Source organism: Hemibagrus wyckioides, linkage group LG23 (genome assembly GCF_019097595.1).
Source record: "Hemibagrus wyckioides isolate EC202008001 linkage group LG23, SWU_Hwy_1.0, whole genome shotgun sequence".
Taxonomy (NCBI): Eukaryota; Metazoa; Chordata; class Actinopteri; order Siluriformes; family Bagridae; genus Hemibagrus; species Hemibagrus wyckioides.
The window spans coordinates 14,620,885-14,639,826 of record NC_080732.1 but is presented as its reverse complement, the minus strand read 5'-3'; the positions used below and the strand labels follow the sequence as shown (position 1 = coordinate 14,639,826).

General features: G+C 39.8%; 2 protein-coding genes across 2 annotated transcripts; one reads left to right on the top strand and one right to left on the bottom strand.

The window, feature by feature from the left end:
- Positions 1-11,590: 11,590 nt before the first annotated feature.
- psma2a (proteasome 20S subunit alpha 2a) lies at positions 11,591-16,799 on the bottom strand. The gene is made up of 8 exons (XM_058375807.1): positions 16,718-16,799; positions 16,177-16,253; positions 15,252-15,384; positions 13,994-14,116; positions 12,556-12,637; positions 12,128-12,201; positions 11,995-12,052; positions 11,591-11,823 (listed from the first exon to the last, which is right to left on the bottom strand). Exons 1-8 carry the CDS (start codon positions 16,756-16,758, stop codon positions 11,707-11,709), a joined length of 705 nt encoding a protein of 234 aa, XP_058231790.1. The 5' UTR covers positions 16,759-16,799; the 3' UTR covers positions 11,591-11,706.
- A 275-nt stretch (positions 16,800-17,074) lies between these two features.
- mrpl32 (mitochondrial ribosomal protein L32) lies at positions 17,075-18,263 on the top strand. The gene is made up of 3 exons (XM_058376696.1): positions 17,075-17,209; positions 17,636-17,822; positions 17,948-18,263. Exons 1-3 carry the CDS (start codon positions 17,121-17,123, stop codon positions 18,197-18,199), a joined length of 528 nt encoding a protein of 175 aa, XP_058232679.1. The 5' UTR covers positions 17,075-17,120; the 3' UTR covers positions 18,200-18,263.
- The last annotated feature ends 679 nt before the right edge of the window (positions 18,264-18,942 follow it).

Sequence of the window (18,942 nt, the reverse complement as noted above, 5' to 3'; positions counted from 1 at the left end):
TTGTGTTTTCACAGTAAAGTGTGTATATATATGTACATATGCATATATACATACATATGCATATATACATTTTGCACAGTAAAGTATATATATATATATATAAACTGCTCAGCCATAACATTATGACCACCTGCCTAAAATTGTGTTGGTCCTCCTTTTGCTGCCAAAACAGCCCTGCAGCCCTGACCCATAGAGGTGTGGTCTCCACTAGATCCCTCAATATATATATATATATATATATATATATATATATATATATATAATTCAAATAAAACAATACTTTGTAAACCAATTGTATATATATATATATATATATATATATATATATATATATATATATATATATATATATACACACTTATAACTGGTGGAGAGCATGGGGCCAAAACGCATGCAAATTGGGGTTATTCCACCATATACTGATTTCTTAATTTAGCCAAAGCATTAACACAATTTGTTTACAAATTATTTGCATATTGTTTTATTTGAGTTATTAAAGCTCTGCAAATACTGCATGATCTTGCGTTATTTTGATGTGTTGTCATTTCCTTTAAATAGACACTCTAAATAACAATAGTTATTTTGGATTTAGGAAAAATATTGTTAGCAGTTCACAAAAAATCACCAATACATGCACCTGTAAGAAAATAAGAAAATAAGAAATTATTTTGCAGTGGTCTCTTATTTTTTTCCAGAGCTGTTTTTATATATATATATATATATATATATATATATATATATATATATATATATATATATATATATATGACAGATGAAGTGAATAACACTGATTATCTCCCCATCATGGCACCTGTTAGTGGGCAGAGGTGGACAGTAAAGAAGTACATTTACTTGAGTACTGTACTTAAGTACACTTTTTGAGTATCTGTACTTTACTTGAGTATTATTTTTTCTGGATACTTTTTACTTTAACTTCACTACATTTGAAAGACAAATACTCTACTTTTTACTCCACTACATTTCTGTCAATGTCATTGAGTAGAAAGTAGTTACATTTATCATAGGATGATTTTTTTTTCACTCTTGTAGCGTCACGTGTTGTAAAGTTCAGTGGTTTTCCATCATTTTTTGAACTCAGTTGCTGACAAAATGGACGAATATATGCTTTGTATATTATACACCACCAACGCATTGGTAATGATGTTAGTTAACACACAAAAACGTATGCTGTGTCCAAATTCTCATATGATGTGTCCTAAATGGTATTCAAAAATAGAATTAGTATGCCCCAAATCATAGTATACTGAAAAGAGCATTCCAAAAATTCCCGGATGGTCTACTACTTCCGGTAGAAATTCAAAGTGCAGAACAATGCACACTCTAATGGGTAATATTGCCCACAACGCATTGCACACAAGAGGAAGGATCCTGGACAATGGTGTAAATGCATATTAAAACGGTGTAAATGAATTGTGGAAATATATATAACTCTTTGTTAAAGCAGTGTTGCTGTTGGGTGGTTGTACAGCTACAGTTGTGTAGCTGGGTTTTAAAGCAGGTTAGATTTTTTTTCTGACCAGTCTTCATTTACAGACCATTTGATTGAAATGTTCATGAGTGGATACACATAGATGTGTACAGGTACATCTCAAAATTTAGAATATAATGAAAAAGGTCAATATTTTTTGTCACTCAGTTCAGAACGTGAAACCCATATATTATATAGATTCATTACACATAGAGTGAAATATTTCAAGCATTTATTTCTTGAAATTGTGATGATTATGGCTTACAGATAAGGAAAACCCAAAATTCTGTGTCTCAGAGAATTAGAAGTTCAATATTGGAAAGTCATGGTGTCGCACCCTAATCAGCTAATTACCTCAAAACACCTGCAAAGGTTTCCTGAGCTTTTAAATGGTCTCTCAGTCTGGGTCAGTAGGCTACACAATCATGGGGAAGACTGCTGACTTGACAGTCAATGACACCCTCCACAAGGAGGGTAAGCCACAAAAGGTAATTGCTAAAGAAGCTGGTTGTTCACAGAGTGCTGTATCCAAGCTTATTCATAGAAAGTTGAGTGGAAGGAAAAAGTGTGGTAGGAAAAGGTGCACCAGCAAAAGGGATAACCGCAGCCTTGAGAGGATTGTCAGGCAAAATCCATTCAAGAATTTGGGGGAGCTTAAGAAGAATCCTAGACATGGCCTACAAATGTCGCATTCCTCGTGTCAGGCCACTTCTGAACCAGAGACAACATCAGAAGCATCTTACCCGGGTCCTCTTTTCAGATGAAAGTAAGTTTTGCATTTCATTTGGAAATCAAGGTCCCAGAGTCTGGAGTAAGAGTGGAGAGGCACAGAATCCATGTTGCTTGAAGTCCAGTGTGAAGTGTCCACAGTCAGTGATGATTTGGGCTGCCATGTTATCTGCTGGTGTTGGTCCACTGTGTTTTCTGAAGTCCACAGTCAACGCAGCCATCTACCAGGAAATCTTAGAGCACTTCATGCTTCCTTCTGCTGACGAGCTTTATGGAGATGCTGATTTCATTTTCCAGCAGGACTTGGCACCTGCCCACACTGCTAAAGGTACCATAAGCTGGTTCAATGACCATGGTGTTACTGCGCTTGATTGGCCAGCAAATTCGCCTGACCTGAACCCCATAGAGAGTCTATGGAGTATTGTCAAGAGGAAGATGAGAGACACCAGACCCAACAATGCAGATGACCTGAAGGCCGCTATCAAAGCAACCTGGGCTTCCATTACACCTGAGCAGTGCCACAGGCTGATTGCCTCCATGCCATGCCGCATTGATGCAAAAGGAGGCCCAACCAAGTATTGAGTGCATAGAAACGAACATACTTTTCAGAAGTCTGACATTTCTCTTTGAAATATCCTTTTTTTATTGATCTTATGTAATATTCTAATTTTCTGAGACACAGAATTTTGGGTTTTCCTTATCTGTAAGCCATAATCATCACAATTTCAAGAAATAAAGGCTTGAAATATTTCACTATGTGTGAGGAATCACTCAAGTAAGGTACTCAAGTGTCACTCAAGTAAGGAAGTTGTGTACTTCGTCCACCTCTGTTAGTGGGTGGGATATATTATACAGCAAGTGAACATTTTGTCCTCAAAGTTGATGTGTTAGACACAGAAAAATGAGCAAGTGTAAGGATTTGAATGAGTTTGACAAAGGGCCAAATTGTGATGGCTAGACGACTGGATCAGAGCATCTCCAAAACTACAGCTCTTGTGGGGTGTTCCCAGATTGCAGTGGTCAGTATCTATCAAAAGTAGTCCAAGGAAGGAACAGTGGTGAACCGGCGAAAGGGTCATGGGCGGCCAAGGCTCATTGATGCACGTGAGGAGTGAAGGCTGGCCCGTGTGATCCAACAGACGAGCTACTGTTGCTCAGATTGCTGTAGAAGTTAATGCTGGCTCTGATAGAAAGGTGTCAGTGCATGATGGGTCAGGGCTGTCTTGGTAGGTGGACAAAATGAATAAAATAAAATAATTTGCTTCTTCCTGATTTTTTTTCCATATTTGTCACACTTAAATGATTCAGATCATCAAGCAAATTTTATTATCTCTCCTGTTGTCTTCGGGTCAATCTGACCCGGTGTAAAAAGTAATCAAAAATGAGGTATAATTTTATATAAATGAGATTTATAATACCAAATATTTAAAAAGAAAAACTGCAAAATATATGTTAATGTGTTGGAAACAAGCTGACTAAAAAGGTGAAACAAAAAAACAATGGTGATCATACATACCTCATTTTTTATAAGCGGTCAGAACAGACCAGGTCAATTTGGTATGTGAAGAGAATAAGTGTATAATAAATGGGAAAGATAACCCAAGTAAATACAAAATGCAGTTTTTAAATGATAATATCATTTATTAAGGGAAAATAGCTGCCCAAACCTGCCTGGCCCTATGTGAAAAAGTAATTGCCTCTAAACCTAATAACTGGTTGTGCAACCTTCAGCAGCAACAACTGCAATCCATCATAAATGAACTGGCAATAAGTCTTTCACATCACTGTGGAGAAAATTTGGTCAACACTTCTTTGGAGAATTGTTTTAATTCAGCCATGTTGGAGGGTTTAAAGTGAACTCGTATTCATGCTACACAGAATCTTCATGAAAGTATGATAATCCTGACCTGAGCTAATTTACTGAATCTCCTTTCTTTCTTTTAATCCATGATGACATTAAAGTCATCTGTTGCTGCATCTGCTGAATTCTTCATGCTGCATCAGGTCCGCAATACCTGTTCATTATACTTGTTCATTATACAGTACCTGTACAGTACAGTATAATGAACAGGCACAATACAGTACAGTACCATTTTTTGTGAACTGCTAACAATATTTCTCCTAAATTCAAAATATAACTATTGTTATTTAGGGTGTATATTTAAAGGAAATGACAACACGTCAAAATAACCCAAGATCATGCAGTATTTGCAGAGCTTTAATAACTCAAATAAAACAATATGCAAATAATTTGTAAACAAATTTTGTTAATGCTTTGGCTAAATTAAGAAATCAGTATTTGGTGGAATAACCCCAATTTGCATGCGTTTTGCCCCCATGCTCTCCACCAGTTATAAGTGGAGTTATATATATATATATATATCCTCCTGAAACCCAGCCTATTCATTTATGTCATCTGTGATGGACATTAGTTTTTGATCTATATCTTTTGACTCATTTGAGCTACCCTACTAAGGCCTGATGTGCTCAATAGAGGACATCCTGGCCTTTCCAATGCTATCTCATATGTTTGGGTGGGATGAGGGGAAGTTTGTTTTCATGGAGGCTGCAGAAAAACGTGCCTGTCAGGAACAATTAAAAGGTAAGTCATATATTGTTAAGATATAATTTTTCACCTATTATAATCATATATTTTCTTGTTTATGAACATGTCAGGAATTATAATATGGGGTCAGAGTTCAGTTAAACTTTTTGTCAGGAAAAATATTAGCCCTTTTATAGATGTCAACTGTAATGGACATAAGAACAATTTAATGGGGTTAGCTAATAGCTAGCTAGCTTGCTAGTTTTCTGTTTACATTCAGTTTTCTGCCCCAAAACATGCATTTTCTATGTAAAGTAATTCATGTAATAAATAAATAGTTGTTTATAACTATGTTTCATTCAACCTCTTAAATTTTACACTATTATAGAAGGCAGAACCAAGGCAGAGAGAATTTTGTATCGAATGGTTGAGGGAGATTCAGATCTGGAACTGTCAGATGAGGAAAATGCTGAGGATGAGGTTGCTCCTGCTGAAGAAGAGAGAGAAAGCTCAGAAGATGAGGCAGGAGGCTCATCAGATGAGCTGACAGACACAGATGAATAGGAAAACCGTCGTCCTCTGTGTGCCAAGACCAGCATGTATGATAGATAGATAGATAGATAGATAGATAGATAGATAGATAGATAGATAGATAGATAGATAGATAGATAGATAGATAGATAGATAGATAGATAAGAAGATAAGAAAAGACACTGTGTTCATTACCTCAATGATTTTTTGTGGGTTTTTTCCTCCCCATCATAGATTTAAACCTGTGCTGCCCAGGCCTCCTGACTGTCAAGAGGACCCCACCATTCGTACCACCAACTGGAGTCCTATTCAGTACTTTTCACAGTACATTTTCAACAAAGTCTTTGAAGACTTGGCAGCATTTACAAATCAGAGAGAGCTACAGACAAAGGGTATCTCCTTCAACACCACCGCTGAAGAAATGAGGATCTTCTTTGGCATTTCAATCCACATGGCCTGCCTTGGCTTTCCCAGAATCAAAATGTTTTGGGCCAGCAAAACCAAAGTGCCAGTAATAAGCCAGAAAATGACAAGGAATAGGTTCTTCAAGTTAAGAAACTCACTGAAAATTGTCAATGACCTGGATGTAACAGAGGAAACAAAGAAGAAAGACATTCTTTGGAGAGTCAGGCCACTTCTGGACAGAGTAAGGCGAGGCTGCCTTGGCCTCCCGAAACCAGGAAGAGTCTGCATCGATGAGCAGATGATCCCTTTTACGGGCCGCTGTCCCATCAGGCAGTTTGTTCCAGGCAAGCCATACCGTACTGGTTTAAAGGTTTTTGTACTTGCTTCTCCAGATGGTCTGATGCTGGACTTTGAAGTATATCAAGGGAAGGATACATTTGCTGATCAAAGGATGGGAATTGGGGCAGCAGTCCTACGCATGGTTGAAACTGTTCCCAAAGGAAGTCACCTGTACTTCGACCGCTACTTCACATCAGTTAACCTCATGGATAAATTGCTGGCCAAGGGCCTTCCAGCAACTGGAACCATAACAAAAAACCGTCTCCCAAAGACGTGCCGGTTGCCTGATGACAAACAACTGAAAAGAGAAGGGAGGGGAGCTTCAGTGATGGTAGTCAGGAGAAGTCCTGAGTTGGCCATCACAAAATGGTATGACAACAAGCCTGTGCTGATGGCTTGTACTGCACATGGAAAAGGTCTGCACCAGATGGTCGAATAAAGACAAAGTCCAGGTCCAAGTGAGAAGACCCTCAGTCATTAGAGAGTACAATGTCAACATGGGTGGTGTGGACCTCTGTGACCGCATGCTGAGCTTCTATCGCATGGCAAGCAGAACCAAGAAATGGACTATGCGTGTGATTGCTCATTTCTTTGATGTTGCCATCACAAATTCCTGGATCCAGTACAAGTCTGACAGCATAGCGCTTAAACGATCAGCAAAAAACACTGAACAATTCTTGGACTTCAAACTGCATTTGGCAAATGAGCTGATGAACTACCTAGAATCTGAGGATACTGACAAAAGAGTAGACGACAGTGAGGAGAGCGAAGAAGAGTACGAGCCACCCTTTAAAAAGAGGATTCCACAACCAGAAGCATCGTTAAGAAAATGTGGGGCCAGACACATGCCAGAGATGGTAGAATGCAACCATACAGAGAGGTGCCGAAACCAAGGTTGCATGGGCAAAACATATATGAGATGCATCAGTTGCAAGATGTTCCTCTGCATAACAAAGAAGAGAAACTGTTTCCTGGAGTACCATCGCTAAGAATTAAAGAAGAACAAGGAAGAGTAGGAGGAAAACAATGAAGAGGAGGAGGAGCTAACAGATTCAAACTTGAGCTACCCAGGCCCTCCTGACTGTTGAGAGTTTAATTTATGTTCAGTTTAATTTAAAAAGTTTTATTACAAAATGGATTGGCTTTCTTCTTTTCTTTCAGCCCATTTTGATTCTGAAGTGTTGCTGTTATTGTCGCTGTTATTTTATACAGTAAAATCGTTCTGTTGTATACTACAGTGGACATGCTGTAAAATCAGAAATAAAAATATTTTTAAAAAATTCTAAATTGTGTGTTGTTCTTTTAGCTCCAAAGAGGCAGGAAATCACAAAAAAAGTTGAATTGAAAGATACTTTTTTTCCTTGGTTCTCAGAAGGATATATATATATATATATATATATATATATATATATATATATATATATATATATATATATATATATATATATATATATTGAGGGACCTCTATGGGTCAAGGCTACAGGGCTGTTTTGGCAGCAAAAGGGGGACCAACACAATATTAGGCAGGTGGTCATAATCAGTTTATGTATATATGCATATGTATGTATATATGCATATGTACATATATATACACACTTTACTGTGAAAACACAAAACAATATGTGTACATGTGTAAAAATAAGAATTAATAAGAAAAAAGCTGAGATATTTAGAGACAGATGGCCTTTTTATTTATATCTATAATATAAGTCAGTACGAGTGAGAGTGAGAGAATCACGGAGTTCTGCGCATGCGCTTGTCGCTCTGCCGTGTCACGTGATCTAGTTTTGGAATGTTTGTGTTTAAACTGTGGAGTGTTTCGTTTTAAATCCTAAAGTGTTGCGGTTCTGAAGGTCGCAAGATTTGGATCATCCTTTGGCATTTTTGCTACACTCCTGTTTCAGATTTCTCTTTACTCCACTACTGGACCTGACTCCTACACCGACTCTACAGCGCAGCGATGATGAACTTCGGGGGAGAAGCCGAGCCTCAGCACCAGGATGTGGATCCCGAGCCCGAATGGAGCGGACTGTACGACCCCTGGAACGGTCAGTTACACAGTTTCCTCTTTTTCACTTAAGTATAAAGTCTTTTAAACACCGCGTTATTACAAAAAACCGCAATCAGGAATATCGTTTTATATGACTAGATGGTTTTGAGAAATTCTGTTCGGCTAATCTTTATTCGGCTAATCGTTTTCCGAACACGATCAGTATGCTAAAGCTAGCGGACAAAGCGGCAGACTCCAGTGAAACGAGCAGGGAAGAAGAAAACAGTGTTCATGTTTTCAGATATGTTAACATCAGCTTTTCATAAAAGTCCCAATGTTTACTTAACGTTTGCTAAAGTTTACTAAGTCAAGCCGAGGAGTGTTAGCAAAGATTAGCTAGACGGCTAGTTAGCATGTCGCTAAGTAATTGTGTTTCAGTGTTCATAGTATGTTTTTTGATGGCGTGAATAGAATAAGTTAAAATGCTTACAATAACATGAAGTGACTTATTATTTTAAGGATTTTTCATTGTCCGTGTTTGTCGAGTTGTTAAAGCGGAGAGAGAAAGGGGCTGAGAGGAAAGGCAGCTAGCTGAACAAAACCCATCGGTACAAATAAATGGAGCTAGTGTGGAGTGCAGCTTGGGCAAAAAATATCAAGCTGTTCGTTTTAATTCTGTTCAGCAAGGTTTTGTTTCTAGCTGTCGTGAATAAAATAGTTAGGAGTAGTGTAATGTACGATAAAGGGCGAATTTTTGAGAGGAGACACAATTGGACTCAAAGGGGATGTGAACCACTGGAGTAAGAAACTGCTAAATTAATACACTGTAATAGAAATGTGTTTTAATCTGCATTTTGTGGGGGAAGATATTTTTAAGCATTGAAATAAGTTCCCAGTGTGACTAACAGTGAAGCCGTGATACTGGAAGAGCTCTGTATAACACCTATAAATGCAGCTATAGGACCATTACAGTAATATAACTTGTGTAAATACTTCTTGTTTTGACAGTGAGGCTTTCTATGAGGAACCTGTCCCCTGACAGAAGTCCATCCCCACCTATGAGAGGCCTCTCTCCTATATGGACCCCACCCCCTGTGAGGCGCCCATCCCCTCTCAGTACCCCACCCCCTGTGAGGCGCCCATCCCCTCTCAGGTCTCCACCCCCTGTGAGGCGCCCATCCCTTCTCAGGTCCCCACCCCCTGTTAGGCGCCCATCCCCTCTCAGAGCCCTACCCCCTGTGAGGCACCCATCCCCTCTCAGGACCCCACCCCCTGTGAGGCGCTCATCCCCTCTCAGAGCCCCACCCCCTGTGAGGCGCCCATCCCCTCTCAGGTCTCCACCCCCTGTGAGGCGCCCATCTCTTCTCAGGTCCCCACCCCCTGTGAGGCGCTCATCCCCTCTCAGAGCCCTACCCCCTGTGAGGCGCTCATCCCCTCTCAGAGCCCCACCCCCTGTGAGGCGCTCATCCCCTCTCAGAGCCCCACCCCCTGTGAGGAGTCCATCCCCTCTCAGTACCCCACCCCCTGTGAGGAGTCCATCCCCTCTCAGGACCCCACCCCCTGTGAGGCGCCCATCCCCTCTCAGGACCCCACCCCCTGTGAGGCGCCCATCCCCTCTCAGGACCCCACCCCCTGTGAGGAGTCCATCCCCTCTCAGGACCCCTGTCAGGACATTACCCTCGACAAGGTATCAGTTGCTGCCTTATTATGAGATCAGCATCAACAGCATTGTGGATGGTAGGTTCTTTGTTCCTGCCACAATGATGACTCCTTTCCGACGCTGGGGCATAAGGAGGAGGAGGAACGAAGAGGATGGCTATCAAGAAGCCCCTCTGAGTAGACGGCAGCGTGTGGAACCTGATGGGGAGGTGGATTTCATCGGGAGGCAGGTCCTATTCCCCACTAGATTTGTAAAGTTTTACGTGAGCGAGATGTGACTTTAAAAAGCTCAGTCCTCACCTCATGTTCATCACCTTGTATTCATGATGTAAGGTATGTATCTGTGGTAAGTATGTGTGGTAAGTATTTCACCCCTAGATTTCAGCATTAGTCTTATCCCTAGTATAATCTATAAATGTAAACCATTATAATGATATAATTGTAGCATCATTGAAGTAGTTATGACATCTAGTTAAAATAAAATGTCTGCTGCTTTTTGTATTTTTCATATGCATTTTGATTTTGTGAAATCTTTAGGATTTTTAGATTAATGTTGTTTTTTATTGTTCTGTTGTTAATTTGTTGTTAAATTATGCATTGCTGTAAATATGTAAATATTACATTTTTAAGATTAAGATTTTTTTATTAAGTTATACAAATGTAGTGTATTCCCACCCCCCGAACCCCCCAAAACCCCCTCTCTTCCCCTTCTAAACCCCCTAAACACCCCCACCCCCAAGTTTAGAGTTTATTAAAATATTTATACCACAGCAATTTGCCAATGATAGTAATGTTTCATTTATTAAACATTAATGTTAAATAAGCACCTTATTTCAATTAGATTCGGGCATTTCGTTGTGGTATAAAATATATTAATATCTGTAATAAGTTCGTCATTGCTTGTAAATAGTTATAAATAGTTAATAAATTATTTTTATTGTTCAATACTCATGTGTCTCAAGTGTCTTTTTTTTTTTATAACACATCATAAGCATTTCTCATTTATTTCTCATATAATTACACTGTAGAAATTCTCCATCAGCTGAAACCTTGGTGTTCAGAAGTAATTCCACTGTTTTCCTCTCACAAGCAAATACTTTCTAGCCAACAGTCTAAACCTGTTAAATCTGTACAACTAATGATCTGGTGTTGTAATGCCAAATAAACTGATAACAAATGAAGCTCAAGATGTGATTTGAATTTTACATCGTCAGGTTAATTCACAAAGGTGATCAAGTGATCAGTTCATAGATGAGACTTAGGAACTAACGCACCATGAGGAAGAAACTTCAGAGTTCAAAGCAGCATCAGCTCTAAATATGGAGGAGAAGCTGTCAGAGAGATGTTGTGGTCAGATAGACACCAGGGTTTGGATAACAAGTCTGCATTTCCTTTCTACAACACTTATAATTATCCACAACACTTTTCTTTCACACTGATTTTGTTTTAGATTATACGTTATTTTTATTTTAGATTATGCATTATTAAAAACAAACTGGTCCATCTGTGGTGAAAAACAGCTATCTGTCTGTCTGTCTGTCTGTCTGTACTTCACGGTGACCATGGACTACTACACACGAGGCTCTCAGCTAAATCAGTCGATGAGCACAATGGCAGCCATAGGACAAATAAGAATCGGGTTCATTTAGACCTCAGACTCATGAATCATGAGGTAACATGCAGAATCAGATCATTTCACTCGGGTGAGTCAGTCAGGGCCAGTACTACTGAACACTCCACAGCCAGTGAATGAATTCATACAATGAAAAGATGAACTGAATAAGTAAAATTAAAAATATTAGAATCAATGCATTTCCTACAGATCAATAAATTCACTTTAAGCATCTTTAAAATTTCATTCAGATCCTGTAGCTCTTTTACAGAAATCAGGGACAACACAAGGTTTTGCATGTATTTTAGTAGTTTATTTCTGTTCAGTAAGTAAAAAATAACTCCACTGCATGTCAACATTTTCGGAAGAAGTGAAGGCAAAAAACGAATCAGTGTTTCTGTCTGAATTTACGCAATAGCAGCTAGGTAATCTTTCACTTCGGCAGGAGTCAGTCGCCTGAAGCCACTCTCGTTGCAGATTCCCACCTCAATGTTGTCTTCAGTCATCTGTCCCTCGAAGCTTTCCTGTAACACATTTTCGTTATGCAGAACGTGAGCGCTTGCTGGATCTTAACCTTTACATTTTGTCTCAGATGCAAATCATAAACATCGAACACTGTTCATTTCATTTCCATGTCCATCTAACGTTCAGATGCCATCTGATCAGCAAGAGGATCCGAAGAAGTGCGACTTTACCTTAAGAGTTAAAATAGCTGTGTGAATGGCGTCCTCCAGTTCCAGATCCTCGTTGTATCTAAAACGGTGGAACGAAAGTTAGACTAGGAAATGTAGCTTCACGAAAGGTTTAATAGCACTGTGAAGTTCTTACCTTTTTTCGAGGAAGGTTTTTCCATTCACATAGTTCTTTCCCATTGCTGTGGCTTTCCATGCAAAGTATGCCCCCTTAAAACAATAAAAATATAAAATTTTTTACTAAAAAGGCATTTTTAACACACATTGCATGCTATTTGTTAACACATTTCAATATAATTATTCATCACTTCATTATTTAATATCTTTCAGGGTAGATTTTCCTTTCATAATATATAAAAACCATACACACTACACTATAAAAGTATAAATAAATTAATGAATTTGAACCCAGATACTTGACACTATAGGAGAGCTATAATAAAAAAAACTATTAAGGTAGCAAAACTCCACATAGACAGCTATGTATATGACAAGTGCAGAGTTCGGTCCATTATACATATTATACATTACAGTCATCTTGAAACCCTTTAAATTCATACATACCGATGGATCAGACTGGAAGAGGTACGGGCGATCTTCATCCCAGCCAGCAATTAGAAGAGAGACACCGAACGGACGAACACCACTATACACCAAATACATTAAAAAATACACAGATCAGCCATAACATTATGACCGCTGACAGGTGAAGTGAGTAACACTGATGATCTCCTCATCATGGCACCTGTTAGTGGGTGGGATATATTAGACAGCAAGTGAACATTTTATCCTCAAAGTTGATGTGTTAGAAGCAGGAAACATGGACAAGCGTAAGGATTTGAGCGAGTTTGATGAAGGGCCAAATTGTGATGGCTAGACGACTGGATCAGAGCATCTCCAAAACTGCAGCTCTTGTGGGGTGTTCCCGGTCTGCAGTGGTCACTATCAAAAGTTTCCTTTTAGTCCTGTAGGTTGCAACTTACAGGACTAAAAGGATCTGCTGCAAACATCTTGGTGCCAGATACCACAGCACACCTTCAGGGATCTAGTGGAGTCCACGCCTTGATGGGTTAGGGCTGTTTTGGCAGCAAAAGGGGGACCCACACAATATCCGGTAGGTGGACATAATGTAATGTAATGGCTGTACATTACATTGTTAACACAATTCAGTAAAACATAACACAAACCATGACAGTCCACTAACAACATTTAAGGTTTAATATTCGTACAGCCACCCTCCAAAATTATTTGCACCCTTTATAAAAACAAGCAAAACTAATTGTACAAAATACTCATTAAACACCATTATTAAAATTTCCCACTCAAGCAATTTTTTTTTTAACAAAAACATTCTACTTAGAATTTATTTTCTCTTAAAAATATGTGCCAAAATGACACTATTGAGAAATGTTTAAAATTCTTAGAAATTATTTTTAGTTTTTCCCCCCAATTCCCAGGAAATTCCATTATGTCCAATTCTGTATAAAAACACATCTCATTAAGCATCCCAATCATTTTTAAAGGCACTGTATATACACCAATCAGGCATAACATTCTGAGCACCTGTTAGTGGGTGGGATATATTAGGCAGCAAGTGAACATTTTGTCCTCAAAGTTGATGTGTTAGAAGCAGGAAAAATGGGCAAGTGTAAGGTCAGTATCTGTTAAATCGGACCAAGGACTGAACAGTGGTGAACCTGCGACAGGGTCATGGGTGGCCAAGGCTCATTGATGCACGTGGGGAGTGAAGGCTGGCCTGTGTGATCCGATCCAACAGACGAGCGACTGTTGCTCAGATTGCTGAAGAAGTTAATGCTGGTTCTGATAGAAAGGTGTCAGAATACACAGTGCATGATGGGTCAGGGCTGTTTTAGCAGCAAAAAGGGGACCAATACAATTTTAGGCCGGTGGTCATAATGTTATGCCTGGTCAGTGTAAATGAATGACCCACTCAACATCAAAAACCCATTTCTCAATATTAAGTCAGAAGAATCAAACCCACCCTGATTGTGTGTACTCCTGCATGACTGAAGCAACCCTCTGAACGAGCTGGCCTGTGGGAATCGGCTCTTGGTAGACCAGGAAGTACTGCTGCGCAAGCTTTCGTGCTCTCCTCACCAAAACCCTGCAAATTAAAAGATGTTTTTTTTAATTAAAAAAGCCAAACACTTCATCTTAACGGAATACTCCAGCAATGTTGATCTATGAGTGAAATCTATAAACAACAACTTCAACCCTGTTCCTTATACTAAGAAAAGAATAGACTCGAAAATAACTGTTAATTAGCTCCCGAGTGGCGTAACAGGAAAGCATCGGCCCTATCGCCCAATTAAATCCTGATGTTTTCCATGACTAGGAGTCAAGGAAGTAAAGCTGGCTGTGCTCTCTGGGTGGGCGGTGCTCTCTGGGTGGCGGACATGCCGTACTTTCTGTATCCTGTCAATCACAGTGATACTAGCCAATCCTGGGTATGTATGAGCTTGTGTATGTGGAAAAGGGCAAACAGCGCTTTCCTCCATGGAACAAATGAGATTGACTGGCTTTACGTGTGTCAGAGAAATCACACATTAGGAGGGTGAACTAACTGGTAGGTGGCTGTCAAAGAATGCTGGCTAGTGGGCAGGAACTTGCAGATGACCGAACAGCTATAAAAATAAGTCATTCCCTCATCAACCTGCCTCTCGTGCCATGCTATTGAGAAGCTTATCCTGGGTCTGAAAACTATTACAAAATATAAAGTGCTGCCACTGGAGACTTCCTTATAGAAAACTTTACCACATGAATGACTGCACTTTTTAAATTTGTTTCTGTGGAGTGTCCGGCTACAATGGTCAGAGGTGCTGTTATAGAAAGTGAACACATTCCGACCAAACAGATTTGCGAATTCAATAGCACTGTGGTATAAAACAAAACAAAATTCCACATCTTCTGAGCCGCTTGTCGTACATAGAATCCGAAGGAACATGGAGCATATCCCATCCCAGTGAACACAAGTTGGGGACACCCTGGATGGGGTGACAACCCACTACAGGGTGCACACACACACACACACACACACACACACACTCATATCTAGATACAGATAATTTAGAAATGCCAATCAGCCTTTAAAACACACAGGGTGGGTGTGTTGAATACTGTATGGAAATAAACTTGAAATGAAACTATGTAGGATCAAATCTAGACGCTTGCCCGCAATAACAGAGACAGTGAAGTGACACAGAAATCACGGCTGTTATCCTGTGACATGGAGTTCTCACCTGTAGTCTGGGCCCATCCCGCTGTACACCATGCCGATGTGCTTGGTTATTGGCTCTACTTTGTGGACGCTCTGTTCGTCATACAGTATCGACTTCTGCTTCTTCTCTGTCGCCAACACCACCCCATTTGCAGCTGTGGATAAAGGTGGATTAAGAAACGTGCATCAATATGCAGTGCTACACACATCACTGAGAAACAGCTGGGAAATATATCATCTATATGCACTGTTCCTCCTTTATTTTCCTTTTTACATACATTAAATTATCGTCATAGTTTCATTTAGTTTCTTCTTCATTCCTTAAATCCTGTCTTGGCCTTCTTCTTTCTCACTATTCTCTCTCCCTTTTTCTCCCATGAACTACTCCTTCAGAAAATGCACACCGATCAGGCATAACATCATGGCACCTGTTAGTGGGTGGGATATATTAGGCAGCAAGTGAATATTTTGTCCTCAAAGTTGATGTGTTAGAAACAGGAAAAATGGGCAAGCATAAGGATTTGAGTGAGTTTGACGAAGGGCCAAATTGTGATGGCTAGACGACTGGATCAGAGCATCTCCAAAACTGCAGCTCTTGTGGGGTGTTCCCGGTCTGCAGTGGTCAGTTATCAAAAGTGGTCCAAGGAAGGAACAGTGGGGAACCAGTGCCACGGTTCATTGATGCACGGTGAGACGAAGGCTGGCCCGTGTGATCCGATCCAACAGATGACCGACTGTTGCTCAAATTGCTGAAGAAGTTAATGCTGGTTCTGACAGAAAGGTGTCAGAATACACAGTGCATGATGGGTCAGGGCTGTTTTGGCAGCACCAACACAATATTAGGCAGGTGGTCATAATGTTATGCCTGGTTAAACTCAGTATAGCAATGATAACTAGAATCCACACTACACTGCGATATGAAGGTAAATAATGAGAGATGATCATACCTTTAATTCCAACTGATGGAGCTCCTGCTGCAACAGCTGCCAGTGCATATTCAATCTGAACCAGCTTCCCCGAAGGGCTATGTATAAATAAAATAAAAATAAAAAGGGGTATTATCTACTGTTAATCTATAAACACTAGTCACAAGATATCAGCGTCTATACATTTCCATTACATCCAGGCTTTGTGTTAACAAATAAACTACCTAGTGAAATAGATAGCGTTGCGCTACACGGCTACCCGGTAGGCTGTATCCCAAATACATCCTTACTGAACACCGAGTGCACTCGCCACAGCGTAGAAGCCTGTATTTCATATACACTATGTAGTGCACCCTTGTAGTGAGCACGAATGCTTTCGATATTCAGCCGCAGCTAAAGAACAGTGACTCTGCATCACTTTCTATTTCACTATTGTACGTGTTTGCTTGTTTCTATATTTCACAATATTTAAGACATCTTACATACTTAAATTGCCACCTGAGACGCGTTAAATGACCATATAATCACAAGAACACAAAGAAAGCAAAGATCATTTATTTACCTAAATGTCGTTAGAGAGAAACTGTAGCCTCTTTCTGCCATTGCTGTTTCACCGTCAAGGAAGTGACGCCATAGGTTTAATAGAAACGGTTTGCTTGACATGAGCAGAGGGCATTATGGTTAATGCAGTCAAACTGGTAAAAAGCGCGACATCTTAATGAAATAATTAGCAAAATTCAGGCTAATATTTTTATATTAAACTCGTAAATTAATACATTGTGTTTGGAGTTGAGTATTGTCTTAAATAAGACGTACACGCCGTTCACGGAGTACACTTCGCATTTTAAGAACTACAACCTCCAAAATGCACGATTGCAACGCTGGGCGCATGCGCAGCTGGTCCTCTTAGCCAAGTGACCGTGAGGATGTTATAGTGCGTACGCTAACCTGGGGGATACGACAATATGTCACTGACAGGATTTTTACGGTTTCTAAGACATTCCTTACAGCAGCTGGAGTCCAGTTTAATACAGGCTGCAGGACTGGACAGGAACTTAGGCAAGTAAAGAGCGTAATATTAGGAAATGTTGAATAAGACAACATGGAAGAGCAGCATGCTGTAGTGACAGGGTTGCCAGATTGTGATTGAAACGTCTTTGCTGAAAGTGTAATTAATTCTATACTCTTTGATACAAGTTTGATATCTAAACTTTAATTTAGAAAGTGTTTGGTAACAGTATGCGATATTTAGCAGTAAACTAGCAACATTATAAACTGTTATTGGATTTGAAACATTACGCCCAATTTGGCAACCCTGATTATCTAATAACGATACTCACAAAGGTCAAATTTATCCAAAATATATTCCAGAAATATTACTTATGTCGTTTAGTAATCTGCGAGGTGTACCAGAGGTGTAAGACTTTACCTTATGTTGTCAAAAAATAATGTTTCTCTGTAATCAGTGCAACTTTTATACTATAGGTCCTGCTCTGGCTGTGAATGGACCCAGCCTTCTTCCTCAACCTCAGCGCATTAGAGATGATGACAGCCCTGAGCCCAGTTTCCTGGACAGCATCTTCTGGATGGCTGCACCCAAGAAGAGACGTACCATTGAGGTGAATCGCTGCAGAAGAAGGAACCCAAATAAACTCATTGAAGTCAAGGCAAGTCTGAGATATTTATCCTGATCCTAAAGTGTGGCTATACACATCATCGTTTCCTGTATTTTTTTTTTTTTTATTCAGAGCATCACTGCTCTTAAATATAAACTCTAATATAATCCCCTCAGATGAACATTGAGCCATGTCCAGACTGTGGGAACCTAAAACAGAAGCATGTTCTTTGTGGGTTCTGCTATGAGAAGATCCAAAAGGAGACATCCAGGATTCGGAAGCAGATCGCAGTCATGGAAGGCCGACCTCACAACGCACCCACTGTGGAGACTGTGGTTCTGTATGAGAACGAAGCTCCTCGAGATGTAGACAAGGAAAAGAGAATAGTGGAGCGAAGCAGAAAACGCCCCTTATGGTTTCACCTGTAACTTACCCTGAGCTTTTTTTTTTTTTGTATAATATTCTCAATATTAAAGTATTAAATCTGTTGGACTGCCTTTGTTTTGAGTCTTTCTTTTGCTGTTAGCAGGCAACAAACAACTCATATTAACTGAATTATCATTTATCAAAGCTTATTTATTCTTCCATATAACAAGGCTTCTGATCGGTATGTGAAGATCATATAGTAATGAATATTAAGTTGTCTTTGTCACATATACATTACTGCACGGTTAAATTCTTTTCTTTGCATATCCCATCCTTGGGGGTTGGGGTCAGAGCACAGGGTCAGCCATGATACAGCGACCCAGAGCCTTAACCACTTGAGCCACCACTGCCCCAAATATTGTTGACTCCACCTTACCAACTCTCTACGTTCATCTAGCCAAATATCCACACTAACAATACCAAACTAGTTTAAAGTTTAGGTGAAAACAAAGGCTTTCTCAGCTGTAAGGAAAGCTTGTTATTGGAATGTGATAGTTTAGTGGCTAAGGGATAAAGACATTGGCAATACATAACTGGGGTAGGTTCAAGAGATACACTATATGTCTAAAAGTTCTGGGACACCCCTCCAAATCATTGAATTCAGGGGTTGGGCTTGGCCCCTTAGTTCTAGTGAAAGGAACTCTTAATGCTTTTGGACAATTTCATGCTCCCAACTTTGTGGGAACAGTTTGGGGATGACCCCTTCCTGTTCCAACATGACTGCACACCAGTGCACAAAGCAAGG